Below are 26713 nucleotides of genomic sequence, written 5' to 3' on the forward strand. Positions count from 1 at the left end.
TGTCCGTAATTTGTTTAATATTTCATCTATGTTAATTTTGTTATTTGGTAATTTTCACTTATTCACATTACACCTGTAAAAATATGGAACCAAATTTTGCATCAATGTGAATCGTGTGAATGATTTCTTTCATAATGTTATTGGAGTTTTTGATTCATTGAATTTATACTTATAATACTGTTATAAATCGTTGCTAAATACATTGCTCTAAATCAAATATTGGCCAACTATCTGTGCAGAATTTTTAGTTTTGAAAGAATAAAAATTTAATGGATCCAAGTATATCATTTCCCCGTCAAGTTCATGTGATTAGGGGAGACGTTTTCTCATGGTTGAATGGTTGAATTATTAACTTCATAAGTTGTGTTATCGTTACTGAATTCCATGTTATGGTATGAGATCTTAACTCGATTATCTTATTTTGGAACTCAAATTACGTGTATATCCACGTACAGGTTTGATTCGTGTTAAAAGAACCAAACCGAAAATATTAGTTCCCCTTTTTCTCTTCAGAATTGTAAATAAAACACTTTTTGGTGCATATAGAAATGTCTCGTAAATACAAATGCAGTCATGCAAATGATACGCTTGCATATTTTCGCATATATTTTCCTCCGCTGTTTATGGCCTTACATACGATCCGCATTTCGTTTTTGAATGGTGATGGTGCCCAAGTTAACTGCTGAATATTTACTCGCACTGCATGCAATATCCTCGAATTAGCCCGTAAGCTAATGCATCAGACGGATATATTGAGAAAATATGTCTAATTTGAAACGCAGAGGACAAAAAAAATTGCGGGGAAACAACTCTGGTTTGCGAGATCGCAATATCTCTCCCGCATGTCCCATTTCACACGACAGAGCCTCACCGGAACCACTGTTATGCATTTAAATTTGCTGTCGCCAGTAATTAATTCTATTTCAACGACATCAGACGTAGGTTGACACAGTCAGACTTGTGTACCTCTTTCTTTTCTATCGATCGCATTAAATAAATAACACACATTATTTAACTTAAGAGCCTACAGGATGTTATGACGTTGTTACTATAATGGAGGTGTAATATCACTAGGGATCAAACGATTGTGGTTCAATTAAAAATTTGGTTTTGATTTTCCGAAATTTCCAAACTCATTATAGCGTATCAGTTGCTTTGGAAGAGAGAAAAACTTGAACAAAGAATCGCGTAAAATGATGACTGCTGATCTCAGTGTTATTGTACAAGGAGAGAAACAAAATATTTCTGCCGTGAACAAGTCATTCTCGTGTATTTTAATTAATAGAGCAAAAAGTTTTAAATGTTTCTTTTTAAACGATCGAATATATTCGAATATATATTCCATTTTTAATTATAATTGAACATTTGTCCTTCTAAGATAGATAGGAATCAAAATATCCCATTCTGTTAATTGTATCTATTGCTTTTATAATTTGCAGCAAACCTGAATAGCTTATTGCGCCATTGGTCGTCGATTTTTCACGCTTTCCTCCTTCTATGTTACACTTTTGATTAATAAAATCATAAATATCGTTTAAATTTATTTTATGCAGTAATTCATTCCGAAAAACCGGATATTAAAAATCATGTATAAAAAAAGAAGTGGTGGTAATAAGTGAGATATTGGTTCACTCATTTGAACTAACGACTAAAGTCTCTTATGCAGGTATCTCGTAATCTCAGGTCTAAATATATTTGCTGAACACGTGCGTTGCAGAAGGGTACTGTTGCTTTATCAATTTAGTATGGCAAGTTTCTTCATAAGTTGGCCCATAACGATCCCTCAATGATGCGTGTCAGTGGATAATGAAACACCTCGAGCGCCATGAATATGCCGTTTTTTGATCTGAGGGAAAATTTAATGTCTACATGCAGAACATAAATGTTAATATGCCCTTCGATAAAATAGTAAGATCAATTGTTCTATTCCCAATTTTAAGAAACACGATTTCTTTGGATACATTTTTACGCGGGAGAATCTTTTTTGGTAAACTGTAGGGTATTTTTGCCTTTTATTGTGTAACATGTTCCAAACCTGTTGAGATTTTACCATTCCTGAAACATGAGGCTACCTTTTAACACTGCTTCACAAAAATGAAGGTAACTCCACAGTTTCATGTTTGTATAAAAATATTTTAGAATTTTCTCGTTGTGTAACAAATGGTTTGCCTCGTAGTGATTAGAAATGTTTTATAACGGGTGACGGGCTTCGTGGTTTAAAAGAGTTCCTGATTGCCTGTCTCTGAGTTAGTCATCCAATATCTATTTCATGTTCTCATTTACATTGACGCAGAATAATCAGGCATTAATAACCCTTGTGGGTGATATATACTTTGAAGAAATAACATGTAGGTCAATGTTTGAAGGCGTGGCTCTAAATTTACGAAGCCCGATCCAGAAGTTCACCCATGGGCGCTGCGTAATAATCCCTCCCGTAAGTCTAACTGGGGCATTCGTTTCAGAGACGTTAAAAGGAGAGATATTTTCCCCTCACTCATCCTTGAAGAAGTAACCTAAAATTCGTGGGTTTGGGAGGTGAATTTTGTTTTGATCTCCCGTGACATTTCGATCTCACCATCCTCTTAAAGCCTGTCGTCATTTCCTTATTTTTTCATCGAGTGGCGCCATTAACGTCACATAACCTATTCCCTTCTCTCAGGCATCTCCCACCTCGCTCCCTACCCCATCCCTCGTACCCTTAAAATTCCTGACCCTCTTTCCTCCCAATCTCCCTCCACGTCCTCCGTAAGCAACGATCCTGGGAAAAGAGGAAAGAACAGGGGGGAAAGCCTCGCGTCAGAAACTGCCCCTTGCTCCCACGATGACCTCCCATAAATGCCCTCGTAAGTGATCGCCTTCCCATTGCCCGGACTTGATTCAACATGCTCCTGTCACCCCCTCAATCATAACCTCCGCCCTTGTGACTCACTGAAAAAGAGCTATTGCGAATATCTCTCTGCTCGCGACCCTCGACGGTTAAAGAGGGAACGAAACGTCTCCGACACGATTTCAAAATACGATTGAGATTGCAGTGGTGACAACAGGGGATTAAAAATTAAGAACTTAACATCTCCGGCCTCGTAACAGTCGTACGCAAAGGCACCCTACATTCCTTTACCTCTACTCGAAATTGCTGGAGCACGAGCGGCTATCTTCTATCGCTGAAATCCTACGTGCGTGGAATCGAAACGGAATATCTTTAGTGTCTACTTGTCTTGGGAATCCCTTGGAATTCATCCATGATTCCACGTTTAGAGTGCATGCGTCCATGATTGTTACTTTGCTGGAGACCTGGAAAGTTATTCATAATGATCAATTTTTTACCACCTCCTATGGTGGTAAATAAACGAGGGTATCAGAGAATACCCTACGGTGAGTCAGTCCCCCGCCACACACTCCGTGAACCGAAGTAGCATTTGCTCTATCGCATTGCCCTGTCCGTGGAATCATCTTGAACAGGGACCTCTAGTTTCAAGGGAGTTCTCTTTTCCTCTTCTTGTGATTAATTGTTATTATTCATGACAAATGTATTCTGTCGGATTTCATGAAAAATATTCTATTTTTTTTTTAATTTGTAATAAAATAAATATTACGGGGGTAAGGTGAAAACCTGACACAGAGATGGCGTTCCCATCGATGAAAATGTATTATTCCTGCCTGGGTTGCACGTGTCATTCGTTCGTAAAACAAGTTTCAACTTATTCTCTCGTGTAGTTTGTTCACACTTATTGCTGCAGTTGGTGTCTTTCGTGCTTTTCGTTAAAATGGAAATATGTGTTGCTTCCGGCGTAACTTTATGGAATTTGCATAACATATTGGAATGTAATTATTGGCTTTGTATTTCCACACACGTGTGGAATTCCACACAAAGTGTGTGGAATTACAAAGTCAATAATTTCATTTCATTTCAAAATGGAAAAACTTGAATATCATATGGTCATGAAATTCTTCGTTTTGGATGGATTAACCCCTAAAGAAATTCATCCGAGGTTGAAAAAAGTGTACGTAGACTCTTCTCTTTCAATGTCAGCCGCTAAATGGTGGGCAGCAGCTGAAATTAAACGTGGTTTCACATCCATCGAATGTAACCCAAATGAAGTACAGCCAAACCACAACGGAAACCATCGATCGGTTCACGATATGGTGTTGGACGGTAGGCGAGTGAAGGTGAGTGAGATAGCTAAGACCATGGGGATATCGGAAGAAAGGGTGCGAAACATCTTGCTGGAATAATTAGGGATACGAAAGCTTTGCGCAAGGTTGGTGTCGCATTGGCTGAATGCCGATCAAAAGCAAATGCGATAACGATTTTCGCAGCAATGTTTGGACCGATTCAAAAAAGAAGCGACCAATTTTGCGGGGAAAGTAGCACCATGGATGAGACATGGGTCCATCACTACATGCCGGAAACGAAACAGCAGTCGAATCAGTGGGTGGAAGCCGGGGGTTCAACTCCGAAGATAGTGAAGTCGATCGCATCTGCCGGAAAAGCCATGGTCAGTGCGTTTTGGGGTGCGAAAAGCATCCTCTAAATTGATTACCTTAAAAAAGGTAGAATAATTACGGGCGAATATCACTCCAACCGTCCTGACCAGCTGGATGCCGACATGTGGGAGAAAAGACCTGGCTTGAAGAAGAAAAAAAAACATTTTTCACCAGATGAACCGAATGGTTTCAGGCGTCACTTCGTGGAAGCGATTCATTTCAGAATTCACTTGGCTATTCCACATATATTTTTATTAAAACACGGCCCGGGTTTCGACTTACAAAGTCATCATCAGGTAAAGTACAGAAAGACACAGAGCTTTATATAGTAGACAGAGAAGAGGAGGGAAAAGGTGGTTCAGAGGTCGGAGGAGTGGAAAGAGAAAGGAACCTATTATGCATGTTGGGGGGAGGGGAGGAAGGTGGTTGGGTATGGCGTCCGGGTTTACCTGATGGTTTTTGGTCTATCAACAAACCCACAAACCAGATATTCCCATCAGACCGGTGGTTTCCAATATTTCGGCCCTCAATCACCTCCTGGCAAGAAGAGCAAACTCCATCTTGAAGGAGTACACCAAGTTTGCCCCAAAATTTGGAATCAAAAACTCCGCCGATCTGGCCCGCCGCCTTGCAGAGTTAGTCCTCCCCCCCATGTGTATCCTCGTCTCTTTCGACGTCTGCAGCCTCTTTCCGAGTGTTCCCACCCTAGAAGCCCTCCAGTTAGCCGAGGAAATCCTTTTTCGGAAAGGTGTCCCGTTTCCAGTGATTAGTGAGTTGTGTTTGGTCCTAAAAACATGTGTATCACAGAACTACTTCAAGTTCAACAGGAAGTACTTCTTAAAAACCCATGATCTGGCCATGGGATCCCCTGTATCTCCTCTACTAGCCGACATCTATATGGACCAGGTGGAAAGTGCTCTGTTCTCCTCTTCCAACAACTTGATGAAAAACATAGTCTGTTGGCACCGTTACGTAGACGATATATTTTGTGAATGGGCTGGCTCACAAAGACAACTCGATAGCTTCTTGATAAGTCTTAATTCCCTGGACAAAAACATTAAGTTCACTATGGAGAAAGAACTCAACGAGTCCATTTACTTTTTAGATGTAACTGTAACTAAGAATAATCGGCAACTGGACTTCTCCATTTTTCGGAAAGATACTTGCACGGATCATATCATTCACTCCACGTCTAGACATCATTTCCCACAAAAATTAGCGGCGTTTAACTCCATGGTCCACCGTTTGACTAGCATTCCTTTGTCTCCACAAAATACCCTAAAGGAACTTAATATAATAAAAATGATAGCTGAAAACAACGGCTTTTGCTCCCAATCAGTCAAAAAATTGTATCGAAAAAAATTAGAGAAAATAGCGGTCAAATCAATTTTCAAATCAACCCCCAAAAAAGACTTCGCGAAGTGGAAAAGAATTCTCTTTCTGGGAAATTTATCCCGTAAATTCACCAGATACTTTTCAGAAAACAAGATTAAACCAGCCTTCTATAATAGAGCTAACTTAGGGAACCTTTTATCTAGCTGCAAAGACCAAATTCCCATAATGGAAAGGAGTGGAGTTTATCAATTGAGCTGTGAGTGCTCAGCCTCCTACATTGGGCAAACCGGGAGGAAATTCAGTGACCGTGTCCTCCAGCGACTTTGTCCCTAAAATTTTACAATTAGAGAAAAAAGGCTTAAGATTGGATGCCTTGGAACGGTTGGAAATTTCAAAGAACAGTCATCATAGGGGTATGTTAGTTAATGACCTAACTTATTCCTCCCGTTCCCCCTTCTGGACCTCCCTCTGTTCCACAGCCCTTCTCCCTCCCTGACGCTCTACCCAACCGACCTCTCCCACCCGGACGCCATACCCAACCGCCTTCCTCCCCTCCCCCAAACATGCATAATAGGTTCCCTTCTCTTTCCACTCCTCCCACCTCTGAACCACCTTCCCCCTCCTCTTCTCTATCTACTATGTAAAGCTCTGTGTCTTTCTGTACTTTATCTGATGATGACTTTGTAAGTCGAAACCTGGGTCGTGTTTTAATAAAAATATATGTGGAATAACCAAGTATTTATTTTTCTGAAAATCTTTCACCAGGACAACCTGCTGGCAAAGGTGGGAAAAATATTTTTTTGGGTACAATTTGCTCGGCCTATCCACCTATTCCCCTTATTTAGCACCCTTAGACTGCCATCTGTTCCCAAACTTGAAGACATTTTTTTCTGGGAAGCAATTCGCGTCCATTGAAGAAGTAAAGAGGGATGTAGATGAATATTTTCACAGGCTTCCAGGCTCTGAAAGCCGGTAAGTAATATTAATATTGGATAAACGCTTGACCCAGTGTGTTGAAGTCAAGGGAGATTATGTGGAAAAATAAAATTACTTTTTAATTGTAAATAGTAGTCTTTCATTGTAAGGCCGAGAACTTTTCACTTTACCCTCATATTTTATTATTTTTGCCAAAGATTTTAAAATAAGTCAACAACGATTTTAAATTAACTAGGAGATCAGTAATTAAGACGGGTTCAACTGTGTTTCATTCACTAAGCCATGAATTAATATTTTCCCGTTTTTTCCATAATGTAGTTTAGACTCCCAATAAGGAACATGTGTTTTTGTGTATTTTAGTGATTATTTAAATAATCGCCTTGAAAATGTTGTTCTCTTTGTTGTTACAATTTCACCGGTGTCTTCTTCCCATACTTTGCAAACTAGATTAGAAAATATTATGAAAGCATAAATAGCAATGTATCTCTAATTTTTTCATCGAGTGTTGTAATTTTTCATTCAATTTTGTGTAAGTTTTGATTTTGTATGTTTTTTTCAATTTGTTGAGCTCCGACTACAATGTTGCGTAATTTGAGCCTGAGTTGTATTGAAGATGTGTTTGTCTTCGGAATAAAAATGAAGGTCTAATCAAAACGTACATCTTTTTAGTTTATAACGGAAGACCTGGAAAGTACCTTTTCCCATCTTGAGTTACGTGAGTTTACTGAATTCCCGAAAGCTGTCAGGGCTGCGCTCTGTTACCTAAAAATATTCCAAGTTGCAGAACTGAATAAAATGATAACGATTCCTGTTCTTAGAGTGCTCTTCCTGTTTCATAAACTGTCATTTATAAAGGTATTCTTATCGTGACCAGAACTTACGTGGTTGTAAACTATCAACTTTCCATCGGAATTTCATCTTCCGCCATCCGAGGTATTATGATTTGGTGGTTAGGAAACGACGCATCATGAGCTGAGTGAAACGAAATGTGAGTTCTTTTTCACATAAGGAGAAGGAAAAAGCTAAAAAAAAATCATCCATAACGCCTAAAAGCATTCTCAACCATAGGCACGTATCATCCATACAATTTTGATCTATTCTGCCCTAACCACATCTTGTCGGAGCAAATTAGGTACCGAATACAAAACCCTTGGTCCCTCGAGTTATTACCCAGTTATTTCCAATTGATCCCAAGAGTCGGCTCCATCGAAGGGAGAAGAGTGAGATATCCCCCACTCAAGTAAGAAAATGGTTCGTAATGGCCTCCCTTCTACCTCAGGGAAGTTTTTGGATCCACCCTTGCTTATCTAATCTCCGATAATGATGAAGTTACTCAAAAAAATATACTTGTTTTTATATGCTTTTCGTATTTTTTTACGACCCGACTTTCATGTAATTTAATTTGGAAACAAAGTTAGAAGCTTCGCAGAAAACCCATAACATCCACGTTTCCTCCATTTCTCGAAATTTTCCTCGTGGCGAAAGCAGATTCAAGCAGTCGTGCAAAGGTATAGGGCAATCAATATTTGGCTTGGAACGATCCTTTTTCTTTCGCGGCATTTTCAAGGCTGCCGATGTAGACAATCAAATAAATACAAAAAGGGAAAGAATACCGGCTGAGAGATTACCTCATCACCTTTCCTTTGTTGTTTTCTTTTAATTTTTTCTTAGCGTTACCTCTGAGGCCTGTTCACAAAATCGTGATAGAAAGACTGATTATTTCGAGTGCGGAAGATTAAATTACGCTCTTTTCATCTCCCGCGATGCAAAGTTCGCCTACATTAAATTGACAGCGACGTCACAAATCCGCGTTGTCCTTTTGGCAATCACATGCAAGTAGACATGAGTGTGTGCGCTGCTGTGGGTGTAATTTTCCACGTTGTTGTTTTGCATGTGGTATTGTTCCCTTTTAGGGTTGGTGACCTAAAACCCCCCGCCACACGCCCTTGCGGCGGCTTGCGGGGTATTATGTAGATGTAGACATGACGGATCCCTTTCAAAACCCGGTATTTTCTCCGTCAGGGTCGAACTCTTGACCTTCATCTGGCCCTCGCCGCAGAGGGGAAAATATCCGCGGGAGGAGTATCCCCTTCGCCTTCCTTCCACAACGTGTTGCTCTATTTAAGATCCTCTACCGGTTTCCCCTTGTTCTTGAGAGGCTCTCCTGAGCGCACTGGCCGGCGGCATTTCTAAAATAAGACGTCGTTCTAAGCGCATTCACAACGCCAATTTGGCATCCATTATTATTTTCTCGATGTCTTTGGATGCAAAATATGGTAAGATTTTTTGTGATGTTTATACTTGGCATTAGGAAGATTTTATTTGAATCCTTGAAATCGCCTCTCAGAATTTCAACGTATTTTGTATGAATGGTTTTTGTTTTCTAAGGAATATATTGTTCCCCGACAAATATGGTCAATCGCTAGTTATAATAGAAATGCTTGGCATATTTTCTGTTAACAGACCGTCAGAATATTTTTTTTCTGATTCTCTTGTGGAATGATCGACAGAGTCAGTTAAGACTCATGCATGGACGAAAAGTCATGTAAGAAGTTTTAGTTTCCGAGATTCAACTGTAACTTGAACTAGTTACATTGACATACAGGTAATACCTGTATTCCACCCTTCATTTCATTCAGTCATTAACGTTGGTAGATTTTTAACCCCCCATTTCTATCTTTTCTCTAATAAAATTGAAACTCTTTGAACTACCAAATATTAGGAACGTTGATAACGTTGAATTTTCGTAATTTACAAGATTTCTCGCCCAATTGCGTGGTAAGAACGCATGAAATTCGGTATCATTTTGCGAATTACATCGCAAATACATTTTGGAGTCATTCGAATTTGCCCCACGACCCGCGTGAACTTACGGAATATGGAGCGTGGCCCTGACATTATAATTTAATTTTTTTTTAATGCACACATGCCGGAATTCCAGAAAAATTCCAAACATGCATCACCTTGAGCGTCGTGTTTAATTTTTCCCTCCCCCGCATGCACACCCCCCCCCCCTCCCCCGACCGCACTTCCGCTTATTTCCCCCGTGTGCAGTAAAATGTCGGACACGTGCGCACGTGAGGGAACCTCGGATCGGATGAATGTTTCTCTGTTAAGTTTCCCTCGAAACACTCCGGGTAAAATGAACTATCCCTTCTCCTCCCCTCAACCTCTACTCGAGAGTCACCACGGACATCTATTCTCCGATTAAGGAAAAAATACCCGCATATTTATCACGTTGACTGGATGATCTTATTTCATTTTCCGCGGAAACCTTGACTCGTAGCGAGCGAAGATCGATCTAGAGTGCATCCCGAGTGGTACGTGGTAGTCCGGGAGAGGGAGGAGTGGGAGGGAGCGAAAGAATAAAGAGGGGAGAAAAGGGAGTAACTCTACCCGCGTAATATCTGTGCGCCGCGGGGTGGGGACGAGCCCGGGGGCTGCAAAGCTCGCAGGCGGCGAGTGAGCGTTAGGATTAACTCGGAGCTAAACACAGTCACACACGAAGGAAATACGACGAGGGACTCTGCGGAGTGCGAGTCGAGGTTGCGATAGCGCCCGCCCGCGGCGCTGAACAAGAGTTTCCACTCCGACGCAGGGCCTTTGACGAACGGTGTGCGCCAGACGTCGTCGCCTTTTACGGCGGAGGCCCCAAAGAACCTCCACGTCTATTGAGCACCGAGGCAGACGGAGCTTTTCTTCGTTTTTTCACGCATCAATCCCTATCACGCCATTTAATCCTCCATTTCCTTTCCCTTTTTTGCAGCGACCTGGCCTTCCCCGACGCACGGCTGTGCGCGCTTGACTGTAAGTTACAAGATCCCAGAGGGAGGGACAATAAAGGAATGCCCAGGAAAAAAGGATTGAAAGGCCGTTTTGAACGTCCCATCGTAGCGTGAGCAAGGACGGAGGGAACTCCGCTTGTTTTATTATTGTTCGCTGGACGCTTAGCCGTTGTGAAGAAAATGCAATCCATTAGGAATCCAAGCCCTTTTCCCGAATGTGGCGTCTTGCTGGAGTAAAATCTGGAGATCAATGATTGAGTGGAAGTTTTGAATGGCACAGCTGTTATTTATTGAAATTTTCCAATGAAGCGTACAAATAATGTACCTCTGCTAACTTCTGACTTCCCCGAGATTTTCATAGTTTATCCGCTGTATGTTTTTGCAGTAATCTCAATTGCGTTTTACGTGATATGAACTGTTTCGGTCATTAAGTAGTGGCATGATCGTCAAAGCTCCTTCACTTCTGAAAGGAAATAACAGCATCGATCTACGCGAGTATTAATTCGACATTTAAAAATCGTCCTCTTGTGCATTCAGATGGTTCGTTTTCTGTTGATATGACGCTACACGCTTTTAGTTTGGCGATAGTGCCTGGATTATACGTGCGACTATTCAGTAGCTAACTTCAATCAAAATTGGAGCATTTTGTTCTCTTCTGAGGTAAATTAAACTCTGAAGAACCCTTGTAAATCGGATGGAAGTGTAATTTTACGCCTCTTAACTATTACTCGTGGCTCGTCAGTATAAGCCCATAGATGAATGCCAAACTTTATTTCCTTATCCAGCGTCTTTTGCGTTAGTTCTTTTTAAGTGGGAAAACTTAATTATATTAATTTTATTATTAAAAATAGAATTATAATCTAAATTTTGAACACACAAATAAAATATTGCTATCGAAGAGATTAATACAAATCGGAAGAATTGGAAAATTAAAGTTAACTCCTTATGGTCCTACTAGGCTAAACAATCATCTGTTGGCTTGTCAGCATGTGCCATGTAAGAAAAAATATCACACGATGTCACAAGACTTATAATGACATATTTTGCCAAACAAATATAATTTAACCTATTACTTTCCTCCACATATAGATAACACATTTTTATTACTTTCACCTTATTTGTGGAATTCAGTTGCATTAAGGATTTACACAGTATATTGCTACGTAGTGGTTTTAGATACCTCCAATTTGCTTTTACCTTTGTTTTCGTAATAATCGTTTATTTTAAATTTCATATTGTCCCGAAGTACTAATTCAGGTTTTTGTATGTCTTCCATTTTTGGTATTATTGAAAATTTACTGTTATTATTTATTTATGTTATTCAGTGGTGGATAGCATTACTCTGTGAAACTCCATCATGATGAACAGGAAGGAAAATGCTTAGAGAATCATCCTTGCACATCTGCACAATCTGTCAACTGGCAACCTTCCCAACTGCTGAAAGAAGTACCTTCCATCTAAGATATTAAAATTCTTGGATTTTGCATCCAGTGTTCTCTTTGGAATATGTCTCTATGTTTAGTTTATTATGTGTTAATTTTGTTGAGCCAGTGGATCCCCAGACTGTTATACGATATCTGAAAGTACTCTCAATCAACAAAAAATACACTCTCTTGATTATATTCAGATTTACAAAACCAGTTATGTATTAAACTTGATTAAAGATTAAATTTAATCGTATATTTTTTATATGTATTATTAATATTTTGATCATTTTTTGCCCCAAATTATTTATATACGAGGGTCATCCGGAAAGTAGTACCCGTTCGTGAAATAAAGACACAAAAGTAAATATTAACAAACATAAAAAATTTTATTTGAAAGAGGATACTTTAAACTACTTCTCAACATAATCTCCAAGCAAATTAAGGCATTTGTCATAACGTGTGACAAGTTTCTGTATTCCTGCTGCATAGTCCTTCGCCGCCAGCTCATTGAGATACGCGAGGGACCCATCTTGCACAAATTTTTGCATAATGCAGATGGTGTTTAACAATTTCATGAACAATTGTTCGAGAAACATTGGGAAAATGCTCACAGATGTCATCAATTGTGACGCGCCGATCGTTCCTCACGAATTCGTCAACTGAGCTCACCAGTTGGTCTGTAATGACAGACGGTCTCTCCGAACGCTCATCGTCGTGTGTGTTCCCCCTCCCCATGTTGAAGTTGCGACACCACCGCCGAACAGACGACTCGTCCATTACATTGTCTCCATACACCTCCTTTAATTGGCGATGAATATCACATGGGCGAACGTTTCTTGCATTGAGGAATTTAATCACTGCCCTCACTTCACAACTGGCGGCGTTCTCAATTTTTTTAAACATTGTAAACAATCACAGAAACAACACAGGCAATGCTAGCGTCACGCAACTTGGCTCAGAGAAGGCAGACAAGCCACTGAAGCTATCTGACCTCGTCCAGCGGCTACTCGCGTCGTCAGCACTTCATGCGGCACGAACGGGTACTACTTTCCGGATGACCCTCGTATATTCTTACTGAGTATCGGTATTATGCGGTGGCTATTGTAATAACTTCCCACTCCGAGGACATGTGTTCGAACCGCGGAAGTGGTAGGTTATTTCATCGTCATCCCGATCTCTGCTAGGGATTTGATGCGGAGAGCACTGCAATTGGCGTCTTTTATTAGGAGTAAGCTAATGCCGACGCCGGGTTTCTCTCCGCCTCCTCCTATTCCATAAACACCCTTCTTCTACTAAATTGCCAACCCTATATCTAATGACGCAAACGACATTCGCTTTTCGTCTCCTCTTCTTATCACCACTCCTCGTTTTTTAGTTATCCTAATACTGAATTAATTAAAATTACGGTTTGTATAATGTAGGCAGTTATGTATTTACATGAGTTATCTAACCTAACGTTAAAGGTTTTGTGATTAAAAACATTGCTTGGGTTTTTTTAACATTGATAACTACAATAAGATGGAAAATACGGATAATATTGTTTTAAACGTTTGCTGTCTAGGATATAGGAAGATGCTTATGCGAGAATGATTACTTTCATGAGAGCTCATATTGATTATATTTTGCCCAAGAACTTTCCGGCCGTGGGTTCTACGTTCCTTGGCGAAAGGTCAAGTTTTACAAGCTTATCTTCGGAAATATCTCCCTCTCTATGCGTGGGTATTTATATATATATATATATATATATATATATATATATATATATATATATATATATAGTTTACTTTTGTATCAATCAATGGTTTAATCAAGGCATATAATGGCAGTTCAATATGACAATTTTGAAAATAATATCTTTTCCTATTAGTATGAAAGTTGTAAGCCACGGAGTGCCATAATCGTAGAAACTTTTTATGTTCAACCTTTTCAGATCCATCGGCTGTGACAAAATCAAAGCCAAATCAACTATCTGATTTCCTCTGATGATTTAAAATTGTAAATAATATTCCAGTGTTTGATTTCATTGCTGACTTTTACGGATATTTTTAGCATGAAGTATGTACATTATTTTTCTTTCTTTTTTTCCCCACAGCTGACATATATGACGATACCACGGCCAAGTTAGCGCAGTTAGGGCTGGACACGGAGTGCTTGGGAGGTGGAAGAATCATACATGATCCTGATAAGAAAACCATAAGCGTCTTTGGATACTCTCAGGTAACTTATTAATGCCAAAATTGAGTATTTATAACAATTCCCATAGAATTAAGGAACAAATAACCGTGTATGGCTGTGTTTCGCCTTAGTCGATGATGGTGAAAACGATATTGATACTTTTTACTGTCAATTATAATTGAATTCGTACATATATCAGAAAGTTATTGTAGCATACCAAAGGAAAGGGCCCAGGGGGTATCTTAGCCCCCCGACTTCTACATGTATATTCTCTCGATCGAGGGAGAGAGGGTGATGGGGCCATATCCCAAGTGCTCCTCTTCCTTCGCCTTCTGTATCGGCGTCAAAAGCTGTGAAAACCTACCGTTAAACGCGGCTCAGTGAATAAAAATCTATTTCCGACGGCGGTTTCGTTGAGCAAACGTTTCAAATATTGCGGGCAAATATAAATTTTCGGATATAGGCCAACTAAAAAGATCAACTCATACACCTTATTGAAAACGTGGCGTGACGTCATCTGCCAATGTAACTATATTTACCGAATCACAATTATCTCGAGCAGAGGTCGGTAATTGGTTACACTAATGAAGGGTTATGTGCCTCTTGATCAGAATGGGTGTGACTTGGCCAGTGGAGTACCAGTATCAGCCGTTTACAACTCGTCCGCAAATTGGTAAGATGAAATTAAGGTTTTTATCCCACAGATATCTTATCCTAGAATCGCTAATTTACAAACATAATTAGCACGAAGGATCTAAATTGCATGATGGATTATGTTTTGGGCAACGAACAGTCAAATGTCATGCTTGCCTTCTTAAATGTTTGATATCCGCCATTTTAATATTTTATATTACCAGGGCGGTTCTGCAATCATTTCAACCGTATATTAGAATATTGTCAGTGCAAATTAGTTGGTGATGGTGAAATATTTTAGCATGACAATTGGAATTTGTAGAAAGCCATGAATCATGATGTATGTAATCGGCAGGTGCTTTGTAACAGTAGACCATTTATGCTTACAAAATTATCCTTTCAGTGTTTTTAACAAGATGATCAAATTAGTAAGGACACGGGAAAGATAATTTTATTAGCCAAATAAGCTTTCTCAAGGAGGCAGTTAATGGCAGGAACGATGAGTAAGAATGTTAAGAAAAAACTAGTGAAAATCGTTATATTAAGCGTGGTTTTGTGATTTACAACAACGCTAGAGAATATTATAAATAATAAGGCCTAGTTCAGTTTCTCCATCCAAAACTTACATTAAACGGTGGACTATCAAGTAATGTAGCTAATCCCTTTTGAATACAAGCTTTCAAATTACTTATCTTAACATATCTCAACTAAATTTACCGTTGGGCCACTAAATACTAAACTTTCATTAAAAATATCGTGAAATTTCCACAGTTAACTGGAAAATTAAATTTTGAGTGAACTTTATTCCGAGAAAATGTGGTTTTTTACGCATTTTAATAGAAGCGTAGTGAAGTAACTAAGCATTATTAAAAGCATAATTAAGTACTGTGAAAATCATACTTTGCCTATATCGTTATCGTTAAAGATCATTTTTTTTATTTCCAAGAATCAGCATTACCCAGGCAGACGTCATTAAATGGATTCAAAATTGCTACTATAAAATTGAAAACTTATTTTTATTTTACGGGAAATATGACTCGGTAATTTTTATTGGTTACCACATTACGAGCATTGTCTCTTCAAAATCCAGTTTTTTTAAGGCTTCCGAGGACCCTTTGTCCATACATCCGTAGAAATTTTACTTTCTTGGTTCACTAATGAAGCAGGAACAGGTATTGAAGCATACATTTAACAGAAACACATTTCCTGGGTTCGATTTATTAAGCACGAATGGAATGCCTCATTTTGTTCATTTGGCCATAGCATGATCAACATCATTGAATTGATGTTTGTCACGCCATGAAGATAGCTGTTTTACTCTGGTTTAGCATTTATTAACACTGAAAGTTTGGCCAAAAATATTAGCCACACTAGTATCTGCCATCCCATAGTTTATGTTAGGAATTAAAACGTCAGTTTGTTTCTTATGCTAAATGCCATATTTCATTTAATATCTCTTTCCATCCAGGGACTCATGACGGTAAAAAATGTAGTTTGCTCTTAGAAGGGAAAGAATATATATACGGGGTGTTTTTAATTCTTTTACATTTCCATTTTTATGAGGCCAATTTTAATCACCCGCATTCGGTGAGGTTTTCGGATACCGTTGGGAGCAGCTTCGTTTATGATACTAATATGAAGAATGCACTTGTCCATGGAAACCTTTCAAATATTTACTGGAAAAATATTAACATATTTTGTGTAGTCCATCAAACATGATGTTTATATTTGTACCGTGAGCTTATTTTGTTTCAGAGGTGGGTTACTGATCCTCTATCTCTGGTCTGACTATCGTTTTACAGTTGAGCACTTTTGAATGCCTTTGCCGTCAGCGCATATTAGTTCCGACTTCATTTCGAAATGACGGATGAAGTGATGGATAGAATATTCATTACTGCTCGCAGTGGCAATCTGTATAAGTCTTCGAGTCACACAGAATATAAATGGAAAATATATATATTCATGAAAAACAAACACGGATAAAAATGCACTCGAAGTTAATGATGAATTTTGCAGCATTATTTTAATATGCGATAATATGAATTGAAAGAGCCAGGAAAAATCTTTTTTCAAATTTTAATCTTAATTTTTCTCAGTTACGTGTATTAAATATTATCAAAATTATTTTTATCGTATAGTAGTGTATAAATGAATCCTTTAGTGGGGAAAGAATGGAAGAATTCATTTATACAAATATTTCCTATGCTTAAATTTTCTTAATTTTTAATCCAGTTTTATTTATAGTAAGCAAGTTGTAGTTTTCATCTACACGAACACAATATCCCACATGCAGCATGCATTATTCATGCACAAATATGAGTTCACACGTTAATTTTTAATAATTATTTTTGGTATTCTACTGGTAAAGGATGATGTTGGATAGATTCAAACTATACAACGGTACAACGACACATATTCTAGGCATTCCTAACAAAAAACAGCCTGACATCCAACACAAAAATTAGTCCCTCTTCGATTTCGCATACTACCTGCCTCCCTTCATTCCGTCCAACATGCCTATCCTATTCCTGTTCCTCGATTGCCTAATGTTCTCCCTTTCATCACAGTCTTCAACATCCCATTGCCAATCAAAATGCCCCGCATCCATCATCTTTCCTGCCACCTTTGGCCTTCTCCCTACAATTCGCTCTCCATTCCCACCATGCCTAGCACTTCCTTATTTGTTTTCCTTTCAGCCCACTTTACCTTCTCCATCCACCTCCACACCCACATTTCAAAAGCCTTAAATCCAAGTCTATAATCTTGTTTCAACGACCATGTTCCCGAACCATACCAAACCACGTACCGTATCCAAGTTTCGACGAACCTTTTCTTAACTTCTCTCTCAACGACCCTTTCGTCAATTTCCCCCCCTTGAAACAAGCTTCTTTGTCGAAGGCATTTCTTCTTCTAATGCCTCCCCTGCTTTGACCATCTTAGTCCAAAGCACTGCCGAGATGTAAATATATATTTACTCTCATACACAAATACTTGTAAACACACACACTAACATGGATGTATATATCCTGTAATAATTGCCATTTTTTACTAATAGTTAAATCTTCATTTTAAACAAAAATATTTGGGTGCTTGGATTCGAACTTGTTATTGTAATCGATAAAGAATGACCAGGTTACGGTAGTGTTACGTATTCATCTGATATCATTTTTTTAGTTCTATTTATCTTTATGGTGTCATTTGAATTTCGAAAGCGAATATTGTTTTAGTTTCAAAGCACTTTTTCAAATTTTTCTTCTTCTTTTAACGTTTAGAACATAGCTATTATCTGAAATTATTAAACTTCATTGAAATTACAGATTTATTTGTTATATCAATGGCATGACATAGCAGTACGTTAATAAATCAAAACGTTTTTTAGGTAAACTCCTGGAATGAACTTTGCATTCTCTTAGCGTCTTGCTCGGTATCAATGAAGGGTACATTTCTTTCCTTTTCATCGTCAATGGTAACATTTATTCTGGTGCTTTTAGTGTATGAAATGGTAGCTCTTCGACTGTCCCAACAATTCGCTCAATGTTTTATTCATAAAGATCATCCCTCGGAGTTGTTTCGGTGTCTCATGTTCATGTTCCTCAGAGAAATGAGTAGGAACAACAAAATGAGTTGTGCATTAATGTAATTTTTCGTATATTTTCCTTGTCAAGTGAACTTTTATTTTTACTTATAGTTATGTTAAATGCCTGCTATCGACTGAGGTCCTTTTTATGCCAGCTTGTTCAGAATATTGAATGATTAAAAGGTGGGAGACATGGTAAACAACGAAACGGCGCCAAAATGAATCAGTTTGTCCGTGACTAAAGAACAGATGTTGACAGAAAGCAAGAAATGTCTCTTGAATTCCATGATAAGAAGATGAATAATGCTCCTACCCCGTTCAAACAAATGAAAGAATAACCCCCCCCCCCCTGACGTCGACCTCTTTGAAGGAGCTAGGGAGCGAGAAGAGACGATAAGGCACAACTCTCTTAGAGTGTACACGAAACTGAGTTAACATCAAAGGTATTTCTCAGACTAATAATAAACATTAAAAGAGATAAAGAGGGGAAAACTTTGCCAAAACACTGCATCTGTATCCCTAGAGTGGGCTAAACCGGGACCCTAGTGATTAAAAACCATTCAAGCACAATTGTATGGGTAACTTTCCCCCACAACAAACGCATTTTTGAGGGTTTCTCTTCTTTGAGTGCATCAGAGATATGTGTCTTTTTTCTAACATCCTTGAAACTCTCTGATCCTTGAAGATCTCTGCCTTAGAAATTAAAAAATGAGTCAAAACATTGTTATATTTGAGCTAAGAGCTCTAACCGAAGTATAATTGGCAACTGTAGTACTACCTATAATAACGATTAACTTTGAGACACAAATATAAATATATTTTATGGCTGTAGCTTTGCAATGAATTTGATTCAGCGAATTATAAAATCGCTAAATATAACGTGCGGCATCGAGAGCACATATCAGAGCTGTAGGAATTTTCACCAGGAAAGTCCTAATTGCATGTTCTTGCAGGTCATTAGTTTTGTGTACTCATTTCTCATTTTTCCCCACCAGGGGCCAATCTGGACGCAATCTGGGGCAAATCTCTCGTTTTGAATGGCTTAATTCTTCAGATATGGATCACCTATTGCAGTTCAGGACAAAAGAGAAGCATCTTCAACAAACGGAATACCCGAGTCTTCTCTACTTTGTAAATTTTTCTCAACAAGAAGATTTTTAAATTGTTGTTCCTATTTTAAGAGCGTTTTCTTGTACACACAATTTCACCTTTGCAAAATGGAACATATGTATCCATCCAAAGCATTCAACTTAAAATGTGGGTAAAATATATGTGTGTGTGTGTGTATACGTATATATACATATATACATGTACACCTCATCTCCTTCCAAAGCGACCTTAGGGTTGATTACTGTTTTCATGGTATATTGTTCCTTTCCCTGTGCCGGTTATGGTTTCCCTGGAAGATCTGGTACCCGAAAAATCAAACAGCTTGGGTGGAGCTGCCGTTGCCCCGAGATACTTGCCCGGGAATCGATCCCGAGCCCTCCGGTCAGTAGTCCAACGCTCTACCCCCTGGACTACCGCGACCCACACACACACGCATATTTTTATATATTTCCCCATAATGCCACTGTCACATAACGCTGGCAATTATTTCCAAAATGCGTAGTTTAAAATTAGCCTTTCACGAGCGACAGCCAATTTTCATAATATTTCACATTATAAGTATTGTACATTTAGTGACTCTGAATGAACTAATCCGTGTATGTATGTTTGTGAGTAAGTGTTTGTGACTTGCGTCTGACCTGAAGAACGCCATTTTTACCAATTAGCATGCAGTGGTTTGGTTAGTATTGCGGCTTTGTCGTAGAAACGTTCTTTAAGAACAATGATAGTGTGGTGGCGAAGCAGAGGGCGCTGTGGTCTTGCAATGAAGCGCATTTTCTCCTCTCGGGCTCAGTAAATAAGAAAAATTGTCTTTACTGGGCGACTGAAAACCCCCTCGTGAACTTCATACAAGACCTCTTCATAGCCCCAAAGTGACAGTTTGGTACGTTGTGTCCTCCATAGGCATTATTGGGTCTTCCTTTTTTTTAATGTCGAGGATCAAATGTTACTGTGAACTCTGTGCGCTATTGTGAGACGCAGGAGAACTTTTTACTCCCCAGAATGGAAGATTATGTTGACGAATATGACACAAAAGCCTTTTGGTTTCAACAGGATGGTGCCACGGCTCATACCGCCCATCGTTCACACCAAATTCTAACAAGAACAATTTCCCGGCCACCTGATCTCCTCACGAGGGGATGTTTCATGGCCCCCTTGCCCCTCAGATTTGAGCCCATGTGAGCTCCCTGATGATTTGAGCCCCCTCTTTGGGGATATATCAAAGCCGAGGTTTTCAAAGTCCGACCAAGAACCTTGGAAGCTCTTAAGGAGGCAATTACTTATGTCATCGCTGGAATAACGCAAGATACTACCTTGATCAAAAAGTTCCCGGAATAACCACCGTGTGGCGCTCCCATCGTTCCGATTTGAGTTCTGTTTTTTTTGTTAAATTGGTACATCTGTTGTTGATATTCCCTTTAAATCTTAGTGTCATAACTTGACATTTGCAAAAGTTACGGTCGGTTTTCGGTATGTCCATCAGTGCTTCCTGCGATTTTTCCATTACTTCCTCTCGGCTGCTAAAACGCGTTCCCCGTAATGGTTTTTTAACTCGATTGAACAGAAAGAAGTCACAGGGAGCCAAATCAGGTGAATTCGGTGGCTGTTGGATGGTATTTGTTGCATTTTTCGTCAAAAAATTACGAATAATGATAGCACTGTGCGACGGTGCGTTATCATGGTGCAAAATCCACGAGTTTTCTGCCCACATTTCTGGTCTCTTTCGGCGAATTGCTTCACGCAAACGTCTCATAACGCCCAAATAATACTCTTTGTTTACTGTCTGGCCTTCTGGCAAAAATTCATGATGCACTACACCGTTGTAATCCATGAAAACCGTCAGCATTGCCTTCTTTTTTGACTGAAAACGACGTGGTTTTTTTGGTCTCGGCTCATTTGGTGAACGCCATTCACTTGCCTGATGTCTGGATTGCGTGTCGTACTCATAAACCCACGTCTCGTCTCCAGTAATGATCCTTTTGATGAATGTGGGATCGGATTCAGCCTCGCAAATCATGTCTTTTGCGACGTCAACACGGTCTCTTTTTTGCATGAAATTGAGGTCTTTTGGAACCAACTTTGCTGCTACACGACGGAAACCCAAATCATTAACCACAATGTCTTGGGCGGATCCATAGGCAATGTTCAAGTCCTCCGCTATTTCTCTGATGGTTAATTTGCGGTTATTGACCAACATTTCTTTTACTTTATCAATTTTTTCACCGACTTTCGATGTCGATGGTCTGCCACTGCGTTCATCATCTTCGATTGACTCACGACCACTTCTGAACCGCTCGTGCCACTGGTAAACGACCGTTTTTTTTAGAGAATCGTTGCCGAAACACTTTTCCAACATTTCCAACGTCCGTGCGCCACTAAATCCGTTTTTTACGCAACATTTAATACAAGTTCGTTGTTGCAAATTTAAATCCATTTCTGAAATTGTAAAAAATCGCCAACACACACAGAGATAGATGTACTCTTGGCTACGTAACTTTTGCAAATGTCAAGTTATGACACTAAGATTTAAAGGGAATATCAACAACAGATGTACCAATTTAACAAAAAAAACAGAACTCAAATCGGAACGATGGGAGCGCCACACGGTGGTTATTCCGGGAACTTTTTGATCAAGTATGCTGATAAGAGAGCTATTTCTTTGCATGAGTGTGTGCGCTGCTGTGGGTGTAATTTTCCGTGTTGTTCTTTTGCATGTGGTATTTTTCCTTTTTGCGGTTGGTGACCCAACACCCCCCGCCACACGCCCTTGCGGCGGCTTGCGGGGTATTATGTAGATGTAGAAGAGTTTTCGAAAACCTTTTTGAATGACTCAACATGTGCATCGCTCACCAAGGTGGTCACCTGGATTAAATAATTTTCAATATCTAATAAAAAGAATTGGCATTAGATTTAGTGTTCAGGTACATTTTTTTATTGTCATGATTGGTTTATTAACACAGATTTAAGGACGTGTTCACCCAGCAATGTAAATTAGATTTTACATGGTAACCTGCGTTATATAGTATTCATTACTTAGCGCATCGAAAAATTAGTATATTAGAAATGGAAAGAGAAACATAAAACAGAGGTAATGAAATTCTCAAGAAATAGTATAACTAAGGGAAACATTCAAGTTGGGGGGCATAAACTAGAACAGGAACAACAATGCACCTACTTAGGAAGCATTTTGGACGAAGGCAGGCACAGTGGTTGGGGCATTGAAAGAATTACATTAGTTCAGTGAACGAAGAGGAGGGAATTGGTATCAGGCACCTTAAGTGAAAAAGAAAAAGGAATCCAAGTGAAAATTGTTTTAAGGAGCGTAGTTTTATACGGCATGGAAACTTGATCGTTGAGGCAAGAGGTTAGGCGTAAATTGAACGCTTTCGAAAAATTAGCTTGGGAAATACTGGAGAAAATAAAAGGAACGGACAGGAAAACAATCCATATATTTTGAGGAATGGTCGATAAAAGAGATATGGCTGTTGAGAGAAACTCGAAGGGGGAAGGTCAAGTGGATACCGGAGATTCTGAGAGGGAATGGTATTCTAAAAAGAGGAGAATGCTATGAAAGCGAGCCAGAGGGAGGAAAAGAAAAGGCAATATGGTTTAAGTCAAGAGGAGCAGAAAGTACACACACCTAAAACAATATTTATTGTAATATATAATTGGGTTTAAGGATATTTTGTGTCCTATAAGTTAGGACGCAAGGGAGTGCAAGCCCCATCAAAAACCTAGCCTAACCCGGTGGGCTACTGTTAATATTATTGATACGCTGTAAGAAACTTACAGGGCGTAATGGAAACTTCCAGGATTTTGCCGACCATCTTAAGAAAAATATACCACCACTCATTACGGAAACGTGCGACGCTGAAACTGAAACTAGATAGAAGTATTTCTTAGATTTAATTAGGCATAGGATAGAGGCATATATTCCTAGCAAAACAAAACACAAAAGCAACGAACCGCGATGGTACAACGGGTAGGTTAAAATATCTTTAAGGCGAACGACGCAAGATCGTTTAATTCTAAAAAATACATAATAACATATTGGTATCGGCGCACATAATGGTATCTGGAATTAAATACTAAAAAATGTTAGGAAATGAATCTCTTTAAAAAAATTTTAATGCAAAAAGGTTTAACGCTCTTAAAAACTAGGAGGTATTCTGATGAGCGTTTCTGACCACGTAAAGCCCTTGGGTGTCGCCATTGCAACCAATCCTGCATGGGGAAAGTTCATGCGCACTACTTGCGGAGGAGCCGTAAAGAAGCTGGCATTCATCGAACGTATATTTTGGAAAATGTAGCGATAGCAAAGTGAAGGCGACTTACTTTCCTTTAGTAAGACCCCTCATAGAGTATGTGGCGAGCATATGGGTCCCATCTCAAAAGACACTGAATACAAAATTAAACAAGATACAGTATAAGGCCACCATATTTGTGAGAAAATAGTACGAAAGAATACAAAGCGTAACGCATTTACTGCAAGGTCTGGGATGGAAACCCTTAGACATGCGTATATTCACAGCTAGATTAAAGCTATTTCAAGGATACCCATCGTGTGGTTTTGGATCCGGCATATAAGATAACCAGGCATAATTTAACCTCCCGCGCACTATTCGCGACGAGAACACACGGTGGAAACATTAAGACAGAAATGGAGAGGCTCAGGCGAAAATAGTTTCGGAAAATTAAAGTTACATTCCATCTCAACTTATTTTATAGCTAGCCTCCTAACTCCCAGCACTATTGTGCTGAGTGGCATGATGTCTTGTAGTTAGAAGGCGCTGAGCCAATATTTTTGCGAGTTTTTCACCCTGCATGAGTAGAATTCCAACTGTTAATTAATGGCTGCGTTGCATGTGAGCCCGCCGTTTTTAATGGTTTTCCTTATTTGTCTCTTTGTGTTGCCATTGTAGTAGCTACTAACCATGTAATATTCGTGATATGAATGCTGCAGGAATGTTTTCGGTCTTCCCCTTCCATGTGCCATTTCCGTAGATCGCGGGAGGCCAAGTATGCATATGTAGGTTTACTGGAGTAGAAGTGTGTAGGTTGAGTGGTAACTAACGCCATCGGTCAACCGATCTAGCGACGGCCTTCGTGGGAGTGTGTAGATGAACATTTCGAGTGTGTTGCAGGGAATTAAGGCATGCAGTATCACAAATTAAATTTTTACTTAATTACTAATTATTCGCGAACATTTTCAAATGATGGAAATAATATTGAGCTTCATGTACCGTACATGTACTACATTTTCTCAAAGTGAAATAATTCTTTGCCCTTGCGAAACGACCTGATAGTTGTAAGAAGAATAACAAATAAGGATTAGGTAAAAAATGACAATATACTAGTCAACTTAGAATTAAAAAAAACAAGTCCTCCCCCTCCTATAGCGCGGTCATGTGCAGTTATCCTGATCCCTTATCGTTCGCGGGAGAAGTGACGCCTTCAAATTTGTCGGTTCTCGTATTTTTACACTCTTTAATCTTATTTTCATGATCTCTCTACCCGTAGTAGACCACACAGTACCTAGTTTATTCCGAAAGGTTTTCCAAATCTTAATCCTCTACACAGTGAGCGACCTGATTCGGTAATCAATCCATTTTCAATAAGGATCCCATATGCTAACAGTATATTCCAAATGAATCCCTACCAGCGAAATATAGTATATGCTCTTTAAACTTCTCCTAACATTTCCGAAACACTCCTCCGAAAAATTCCATTTTTTATGCTAGCTTGTCCGCGTAATCGCCCTGCATTTGTCTCCGAGGAGAGGGCGTTCGGGTATTTTTGATACAGTTGGTGTTCAGGAGAAAACTACTCCTATTCCAGATATTATTCACTACCAACTTTTTTAAGTTCACTTCCGATTGCCAAAGCGTCGCACCATCGTTGATTTTGCATTAAAGTCACCTTTTAATGGTACTCTGTCCTTAGTTTTACGGATATCTCTGTAGATCATTGCGTCGTCGACAAATAAGCGTATGCACCCAACGTGACTTGACATCATTAGAGCTAACGCTATCTATGACTAACTTTATGCAATTACCCATTTTAATAATCTTTAATTGAACTTAGGATATATTTATTTGTCATGGGCTTCTAGCTTTGTAAGTGGTAGAGTGAGGCGTGTTGTCGAAAGCTTTTTAAAGTTGATAAATACAACAATATTTACCATTCTTTCAATTTCATTCAATCATTTCATAAAACTATGTTAGTATCGGAAACCCAAATGCTATTCTTAATCACCAATGAAAAACTAATCATATTGGAAACACGAAAAATGTATAATCTTTAGGACACTCAAACGATTATTATTGCTGTGAAATACAGCTATCATAAATTACTCTTTCTTAAGATCGTAGGCCAATTTTATTTTTAAATATTTCCTTTCAACAGTGAAATAGCCTTTATTTTCGCAGAAGGAATATTATGCATTAAATGACTCGAAGAGTTACAATAACCTAAAAAAAATAAGGATGGGTTTCTTATTTTAAAGTATGATGACGATGTCCGTCGATTACCTGGTTTATGCGAAATTATTTTTACATATGGTATTCAAATAAAATGTTCATAGAGCACTTCTTATCCTTAACTAATTCCCCAGAGAACTCTCATGAAAGCTAAATTAATTCTCAGATTCACCAGAAAAAAAAACAAAGTGGTTAAAAAGAGAAATATCAATCACGAAAAAATAAATAGAAAAATGTCGATAAATCAGTTCCCACCAATTGAACCGGCGTGACATTTCATTTCATTTAGTGATCCCTCGGACGAATGGGAAAAAAATGCAAATATGGAGAGCGGAGGCCCGCGGGCAGAAGACGGCGAAGGGTCCAGGGTCGGTCGACTGGTTTTTTCGGTCGATCCGAGCGCAAATGTCACGTCGAAAGGTTCGATGCGTGCGATCCCGCCGCCTTCGAGCGGGAGGCGTGCCCGTGGATACGTACCCACTCCTGCACACGCGCGTGATCTGTGCCCACCGCCTATCACAGACGGAGAGAGAGTGAGTGAGTGGTACCTATTTTTCCACCGCTACCCCGCCGTGCGCCCCCCCCCCTCCCAGCCCGCCGCGTCCCTTCCTCAATCTCCCCTGCGCCTCTCTCGCCCCGACTCGCATCGCTTCCGGCCGAGTGACTCGACCACTCCGGCCACTCCCTCCCCTTCCCATCCCATCCCGTTCCCCCGGATCGCCTTCAACCCTCCATTCCCCTCGCCCCCGCCCCTCCCTCCCCGTTTGATCT

General features: G+C 39.4%; 1 protein-coding gene across 1 annotated transcript in view; it reads left to right on the top strand.

The window, feature by feature from the left end:
• The window catches only part of LOC139695520 (14 kDa phosphohistidine phosphatase-like), a 549412-nt gene that overhangs the window by 502155 nt on the left and 20544 nt on the right, over nucleotides 1–26713 (top strand). The window contains exon 3 of the mRNA XM_071594346.1: nucleotides 14061–14185. Within this exon, the coding sequence (XP_071450447.1) occupies nucleotides 14061–14185 (125 nt within the window). The remainder of the gene's footprint in view (nucleotides 1–14060; nucleotides 14186–26713) is intronic.

Source organism: Hetaerina americana, unplaced genomic scaffold, assembly GCF_022747635.1.
Source record: "Hetaerina americana unplaced genomic scaffold, ioHetAmer1.1.p SCAF_1, whole genome shotgun sequence".
Lineage (NCBI taxonomy): Eukaryota > Metazoa > Arthropoda > Insecta > Odonata > Calopterygidae > Hetaerina > Hetaerina americana.